The sequence below is a fragment of the Marmota marmota genome, unplaced genomic scaffold, assembly GCF_001458135.2.
Source record: "Marmota marmota marmota unplaced genomic scaffold, marMar, whole genome shotgun sequence".
Classification (NCBI taxonomy): Eukaryota; Metazoa; Chordata; class Mammalia; order Rodentia; family Sciuridae; genus Marmota; species Marmota marmota.
Window position 1 is genome coordinate 707,169 of NW_025999898.1, and position 8,025 is coordinate 715,193.

An 8,025-nucleotide genomic window follows, 5' to 3' on the forward strand; every position below is an offset into this window, starting at 1 on the left:
GAGAGACCTCGGGACAGCAAAGGAATGGGTGGGGATTTGGGACCCTGTTGTGGGGGTCAGAAAGCAGGAGCGTGGCTTGATGGAGGATGGCAAGTTTGGTTTTGAGACCTGCAGGTCTCCCCAGAACTGGGAGGAGATAGATCACGCCTTGGGAGGTGATCAACCTGGAGATGGTGGTTTAGGGTTACCTTCAATTGTAACTCACAGGATGCAATATGGAGGTGACAATCCCCTTAGATGGAGTACCTGAGACCCTTCCCCGGAGTCTGGACTACCCTCATCTGCTTCCTGGGGGGTGAATACCACTTCAATTCAAAGCTGGTTCAAATGCCCCTCCTTAGAGGGTGGAGGTGAGAGGCAGGCATAGGCACACCAGACTTCCTAGCTCCTCTTCCGCAGATCAACCTCTGCATTCTCCGTGGGCAACCTCAGTGCCAGCCACAGCACCAGCTTCCCTTCCGCTTCAGGAAGCTGAGTGTGCCTGGCTTTCAGTGCCTGTCACCTCCCACCCACAGCTTCCCAGCAGCCCAAGCAAGGAAAGCCCCCTTCCCCGATGCTGAGGCAGGGTAGATGTGAGTGACAGCCAGCTGCCTGCTGTTGGCAGCAGAGCATCAGGATGGCTTCCTGGTGTGTTCACTCCCAACTCTCCCCATTGACCCAGTTGCCTCTTCTTCTTTGGCCTGGGAGGCTGGGGCCCACCTGTGCTGTTCCTCATTGAGCTCCTACTGTGTGCAGGCACCATACTGGGTGCCTTGTGACTTGGTGTGTGTTTAAAATTGCTTCCCGAAGGGCCCCAAGGAGCAAAACAGATGGTGGCTCTGCCCTGAGCAGCACCAGGGGAGGGGGTCAAGAATGCAAACACCATAGAGGGAGCATCCCCAGATGGGACAGTTTTGAGAGAACAGGTAAGCAAGTTATTAAATCCAGATCACAGACAGGTGAGGAGGAATTGCTGAGAATGCAACTGTGAGCTGACAGCTGACGAAGAAGGGAGTTAACATGACAAAAAAGAAATGGAACAGCATTCTCGAGAGAGGGAACAGCATAGATGGAGCCCTTATGGTAGGAGGGAAGGCCCAGGCAATTCAGGAGCCAAAAGGTAGCCGATGTAGCAAGAGTCCTGTGGGGGACAGCGAGCTCAGTGTGAGGCAGCAGTGGGCTCTTATAGGCACTTGGTAAATCTCCTGGAATATATTGGGTTGGGTGACTCAGAGGGAATCAGAAGACAGGAATTCCAGCTCTAGTCCTGCACTAATACTTTGTGACATTGGGCAAGATGCTGCCCTACTCTGCGTCTTTTGATAAATCATATGCCCTCACTTATTCTACTTTGATCCTTGAATGCTGAAAGCCTTTGCCCCAGCTGTTCCCATCACCCCTTCTGCATGTCATTCAGACCACAGCATGGACATCATCTCTCCAGACACCGCTCTGACCACCCACATCGCCCGATTCTCGTTCTCTATATTACATCACCTCACTCTATTTTTGCTGAGCTCATATGCAAATATCCGATGCTCCTGTTGGTTCTTTTGTTTGTCTCTTCTCTGTCTGCCCCTTGCCCCGGAACTCAGTGTCTTCAGGGATTCATGCAATTGAAAGCCAAGTTGCAGAGGCGGCGAGTGAAGGGATACCAGGAATATACTCCCGCCCTGGAGTCCAGAGGGCCTGAATTCAAACTGTGTCTACTCCCAGTTAATTTGCACTGAGAACAGGAGCAGGCCACTCATGCTCTCTGACTCTCTGGGTGTCAGTCTTCTCGATTGCAAAGTAGATCATATAGATTGCAAAGTCCCGGCCAGGTTCTCTCCCACCACTGATGGCAAGTTCTGTTCCCCTCTTGGCCCCCTATTCTAGGAAGTGTGGGTGGTTGGGACTGATGCAGGTCAAGTTCATCTTTTTTTTTTTTTTTTAGCAATGCTGGGGTTTGAACCCCCAGTTTTATAAAACACACACACACAAGAACACAAAAACATTATTACATGCCTAAGGCATGCAAGTTCATCTTTTTCTGTTGACCCTTCTCTTGTAGCTACTGCCTCGGCATGTTCTTGGCCTATAGGTACCTCTCCAGAAGAGGGACCCTGAGCATCAGGAGGGAGTCATTTCCCAGGGATCAGATAGAAATCTAGTTCCTTGGGGCCCTTCGGGAAGCAATTTTAAACACACTCCAAGTCACAAATTGTCTGAAACAAGATCTGTTATGATCTTGCCCATTTCACAGATGAGGAAATAGGGATTCTGAGACCCATTAATTTGTCCAGGGTCACCCAGACAGACAGGAGGAGGCTAAGAAGAGACTTTGAACTCAGTCAGGTCTGTCTGACTCATGCTATGGTTCCACCCCCTCACCCCCTCCCAGTTTATTGCTCTGTCCACGCTGCCATTCCTTTGTGAGTATCTGCAGCATTTGCTGGGCAGGGTGGTAGTAGCAGGGCAGTGAACTTACACACTGATTAACTTCACAAATGCTTAGGGCACCTACTGTGTTCCAGGGACCAGATGTATCTATGTCCCTTCAGGGGGATCCATGAGTATACGCATATGTAAGGACACATGGGTACACATCTATGCTTGCACATGCTTGGACGCATACAGAGATACACCCACGGATCCATATATACACACAAGTATCCTGGACATCAACATCCAGGCTTTAAGATGAGGCACGTTGGCAAATGCTTATAATTGTGGCTCAGGAGGCTAAGGCAGGAGAATCACGAGTTCAAAGCCAGCATCAGCAACTTAGTGAGGTTCTAAGCAACTTAATGAGATCCTGTCTCATGATAAAATATAAAAAACAGGCTGGGGATGTGGCTCGGTGGTTAAGCACCCCTGGATGCAAACCCCAGTACAAAAAAAAAAAAATTTGAGGCAAGAAAAATATGCACACAACACACATTACCACCCATACCCCAGTCCCACACCCACAGTAGCTTACAGCAGTTTACACACTCCAAACTCCCTCCCCCCCTCTCTTGCTCCCCTCCCTGGCACCCCTCATCCCCGGAATCTCAAAGGAGACTCATTTAGCTATTAAAAATAACAAGAAGAAAAAACATGAAGTTTTTCCCTGGTCAGAGCCCCTGGGTGGCTGGGGCATGTGACTTCCCTTCTTGGACAAGCATAGACCTTCTCGGGGCATGGAGAGACACAGAGACAGGAGCTTTAGAAACCAGCAAGTTTTAAATATATGTTAGCACAATATTAACATTAAATACACATCATAAATACACTTTATAAATATGAAACTGATTAAAAACTGATAAAAATCAATAAATTAGACATGTTGCTCCAAGGAATCTGCCCAGCAGTTTCTGGGACCCCCTCCAGGAGGGTAATGGTTTCAATATGAGAAAATTCCGTGACCCACCACCAGGGGGAGCAGCCAGCAGCCAGGACCCAAGACTGGGTGCTTCCAGGCACTGGGAGAGAACTCAGCATGCCCTCACCCCATGGCCATTTGCACCACATGTCCCAATTTACAAAGAATTTGATGTCCACCCTGTGTCACGAAATCCCAGCAACTGACAGGCAGAGGGGGTTTTATATAGTCCCCTGGCTCCCCAAAGAAAAAACTAAAGTCCTAAGAGGTAAAATGACCCACCCAAGGTCACACAGTGAGTTAGTGGCTGGGCTGGGACCTGAGCACCCTTTCCCTAGACCTCCAGGACACCCCACCCCAGTAACAGCTGCCTAAAGTGAGGTCACCCAGATGTCCAGGTGTCTGGCCTGAGCACTGATGAGGCATCAGAGGTCAGTTCAAGCCCTGACCTCCCTCTCAGAATCCTGCCACCATGAAAAGGAGGAAGTCTGGGGTCAACAGCCCTGCAAGTCATGAGAGGGAAGGGCTGGCTGGCCTCTGGGGATCTGGGGGGAGGGGGGTAGTCAGCCCAGCCATGAGTCAGCTTGTGTCATCAGACCCCTGAATCAATGGAAAGTCGGTCCCACGTGGCCTGACCTGGCCACCCCACCAGGACTGGGAAACTTGGGGCTGGGGGTGCAACAGCCTGACTCTATCTCCTCAACCCAGAGGAGGCAGGAGGAGCCCAGCCAGCTCCTCTCCTTAAAGTGCACTTCTGTGTCGTGGGGGATGGAGCAGAGCAAGTTTGGTGTCATGCCATGACACCTCATTTCCAAAGGGAACCCCTGTGTTCTTCATCTGCAAGGTGCGCCCCTTACGCTACCAGGGCAGATGCCCCCGGGGCACAGGCCTCTTGCCCCTCCTGAAGATCTTAGTCTTGAGGACCCCCTTGTGCAGAGCCCGGCGTGGGCTGTGTCTCCGGCTCCTGCTCGGGCTCTCCCCCCACTCCCTGAATACCCACCCCACTGAGCCCATGAAGCGATGGTAGCCACGCAGGAACCTGCAGCCCTCCAGCTTGGCTTGAAAGACATCCAGGGCAGAAGTGAGCTGCAGCCAAGGCCCTGGGCCTGTCGGCATGGGCTCAACAGTATCAGAGGAGCCATTAAGCAACCAGGACATACAGTGGATGTTGTTCCTGATGCCTTGTATGTTCCTCTTGGCCGTCTCAAGTTCTTCTAAGTCCTGGGGTTTTAAGAGTTGCTTTTGTAAAGTAACTAGTCCTTTCAGGACTCGGCCCAGGGTGGCATTGACAGTCCACAGGAAGCTTCGCTTGCTCAGTCCCCGAAGTGCATCCTTGCTGGGAAAGGCCCCAGGATGCTCTGTGCAGGATCCTCTCAGGATAGGTGTGTCCAGGTTTTGGTGTTGGATCTGGGGGGAACAGGAGAGTCAGAGAGTGCATGCTGGAGTCCCCCTCCCCAGCCCAACCACACACATAGAAGAGTCCACCCTGACTGGCTTTTAAATGCTAAAACTGATTCTCCTCTATCTGATTTTCCCATTGGACAGATGCAAAAACTGAGGCCCATGGAGGACAATAGATTCTGAGATCACCCAGGACAGGGTCAGAGGGCTGTTTGGGGTTGGTGGGGGTGATTGGATGAGGGCATGTCAGTGGGAAAGGGGGGCTTCAGAAGGGCAGGATCTGTTTTGCTCACTGCTACATCTAGGTGCCTGGAACCAGGCACCTGCCAGGTGTGCAGTGAACACTCTGAACAGGCAGTGGAACAAGGAGTTGGGAGCTAGGGCAATTCAGCTTCTCAGGGTTAGGGCTGAAATAACACTAGGACTCAGTTTCCCCACCCACCCCCGTATTGAGTCGGGGTTATGCTCACTCCCTGACTAAACCCCACACTTCTCTGAGGCTCAGAAGCCACAAGGGGTGAGGTGCTCACATAGGGTTCCAGAAGTGAGCTGGTGTCCTCTGTGAGGTTCGCTTGCCTCTGGAGCTGGCTGAGGAGCTGCTGGTAAGGACCCGAGCAGCCACGCATGGCTGCTGCAGTGCTCAGGAGCAGAAGTCCAAGGACCAGACCTGAGATGAAGAAGGATGCGGGTCACCTGACTTGAGAGGAAGCCACAGGTGAAAGCCTCAGAGAGGGACTCAAGAGAGCCCCAGAGGGTGTATTCTCCCATCCCAGGCTTTGTGCAGACAGGTGGCACTGTGGGGCCACCACCACCTTCCCAGTGAGTCACTAGATCCGAAACAGGGTGGGAAAGGCCAGGATAGCGGCTGCCATTTACCAAGTAGGTGTTTGAGCAGAAGTTGCAGCACCCATCCTTGCTGGAGCTCAGTCCTGCCTACATCAAGATCCTAACTTCATTTGTGTAATATGAATTGAATTGAATTATGCTGTCATATATAACAAATTAGAATAAATAAAATTTAAAAATTAAAAAAAATATCCTAACCCCAGGAACTAAGAGCAGATGACCAAGTTGGAACTAGCTCTCTGCAAGATCTTGGGGCTAAGGACTGGCCCCTCTCCAGGACCCAGACTTGTCAGCTACCCTGGACTCCCTGCAGCAGGCTTTAGTCCTCTATTGAGAAGTTTTTGGGGTGGCAGCCCCAGAGCAGCCAGGTGCCCTGTAAACAGAACTAGAAGAAGTGACCTCTCCATCTGAATGGTCAACCAGGAAAGGAGATGGGAGCTCATTCAGTGCATGTGCCCATTTTACTGACAGGTAAACCAAGTCACAAGAGATGGGCTTGTCCAGGACACACAAGGCCAGAGCTTTCCCCAACCTCCCATATCTTCCTCCTCTCTCTATAAATGGCCACTTCAGCCTGGCCCACCAGGGATGCTGCAAGCCTGTCAGAAGGCTGCAAGGGGCTGGTGCAGTTATGGCTCGCTGCCCCCACCCCCACAGCACCAGCAGCCACGTGGTCGGAAGGGGCCTATGGCGCAATGGCCCGGAAGACAGTGACACCATCCTTCCCTTCCTACAAACTGTTCAGTCCCTTGGGGAGGACTGGCTGCTGGGGAGGCCTGAGAGGCTGGGCCCCTGAGTGTGCCATCCACAGAGTGCCCTCGCCAGCTCCCCAGGTATCCACAGCCAGACAGAAGGTCCGTGGTGTGCGGATGACGGTACGCACATGAGACTAGGTGTCTGCAGGGTGTGTGGCAGGGGCCATGTGAGGCTCAAGGAGCACCTGCCCTCTTCACTGGAGCCCTGCTTGCAGGTGAGGCTTCCTGGATAAGGCTCTGGTGATGTCACAGGACTCCCTGTGCCTGCTGTCCTGTGGGTGTGGCTTGTGTGCTGTGTGATTGTCTGGGCTCCGAGGCCCCCGGGACTGGCTGACCTGAGAATTCATCCCAGACCTGGAGAATCAAAGCAGGGCAAGAAGGAGGCCCCATCGGAACACATATTGCCCCACTTCTCTGCCTGGCTAGTAACTTCCTTCCCTTCCCGGAACATCTTCCTCTTTCCTTCTGGTTCCCTGGTCTCTTCCCAATCCATCCTCTTCCCTCAGGCCTTGTTCCCAGAGTTGTCTATTTCACCTTCCCCTAGAAACCCTCCAGGGGTACCCCCTCCACCTGTGGGTATCCTGGGTTCTCAGTGGACCCCTTCCTTTACCTGACCTCTTGGCTCTTTCCTCTCCTCAGCATCCTTCTGCCTGGTGACTGCCCACCCCAGCTCTCAGAGGGCAGAGGGTGCCCCGCTACCCGCCAGCACCCTGGGCACAGCAAGCAGGTGCTGGTACAGAGGAAGGAAGTACTTACTGAGCAGCGTCCTCCTTGTGAGTTGTGCCTGCATGCTGGGTGCCCGTGCTGTGGCCCGCGCCTACCGGGGGTAACACCTCCCTGCTGGGAGCCCTGCGGGCTGCCAGCCACTTTATGCCCGCCGGGGCGATTGGCCAACACCTCGTGAGGTGGGTGGGGAGGGGGTGGGGGGAGGGCAGGCCTTCTGGGAACATGACCCCAAAAACCAAAGTTTCCACAGCGGCCAATGGGCGATGGGTGCTGTGGCATGCCCGCTCCTCCTCCTGTTTTCTTCGAATTCGTTCTTCGAGGTCAGCCCCACGCCCAAGGATGATGCAAACTACAGCCTCGGCCTTCTTGGGGAGAGTGGGAAGCAAGAGGGTCCCTGCCATCTTCAGGAGCCTGGGCCCAGGGTAAGAGGGAGAAGCTGCAAGCCAGACCTGCAGAGGCCCTGGTCCCTCTTCCCAGGAGGCACCAGCTCTGCAGGACACTGAGGTCTGGGGCTGAGGGGAGCAAGACATCTTCCCTGTTGAGTGCCCTTCCCGCCCTCTCGCTGGGGCTGTTGGGACATCTGTGAGCGGAAACCACTGGGCTCTGGGCACAGAGCCAGACCCAGGCTGGCAGCCCCGAGATTGTGGTTCCAGCCCCAGGACTAGCATCCCCCAGCCCAGCACTCCCTGTCTTCAATCCCTCAGCAGGCACCTGCTACCAGCCTCACATCCTAGATCTCCCACCCACAGGCAGATCCTGCTCTGCAGACAGGGTCCTTTAGGGGAAACTGGACACTTGGAGCAAGAGAAAAAGAACATCAGGTTTCAAGCTTTCTGAGCTGCTATGTGGCCTGACATAAGTCACTTAACCTGTCTGGGTCCCAGAAACCCAACCTGAGGAAGTCAAAAGCAAATTTCCCAGCCCACCTCACAGGGCTGCTGCCATCATGGACATAAAAGGCAAAATCTTTTG

At 53.4% G+C, this 8,025-nt stretch overlaps 1 protein-coding gene across 3 annotated transcripts; it reads right to left on the minus strand.

Moving 5' to 3' along the window:
- Positions 1–3,167: 3,167 nt before the first annotated feature.
- Osm (oncostatin M) lies at positions 3,168–8,025 on the minus strand. 3 transcript variants are annotated; one of them, XM_048798217.1, is made up of 4 exons: positions 7,084–7,179; positions 6,456–6,681; positions 5,257–5,393; positions 3,168–4,732 (listed from the first exon to the last, which is right to left on the minus strand). In XM_048798217.1, exons 3-4 carry the CDS (start codon positions 5,350–5,352, stop codon positions 4,184–4,186), a joined length of 645 nt encoding a protein of 214 aa, XP_048654174.1. In that variant the 5' UTR covers positions 5,353–5,393; positions 6,456–6,681; positions 7,084–7,179; the 3' UTR covers positions 3,168–4,183. The 3 variants fall into 3 exon arrangements, with proteins under 3 accessions (XP_048654174.1, XP_015360441.2, XP_048654172.1); XM_015504955.2 differs by lacking the exon at positions 6,456–6,681 and having other exon boundaries at positions 7,084–8,025; XM_048798215.1 differs by lacking the exon at positions 7,084–7,179 and having other exon boundaries at positions 6,456–6,968.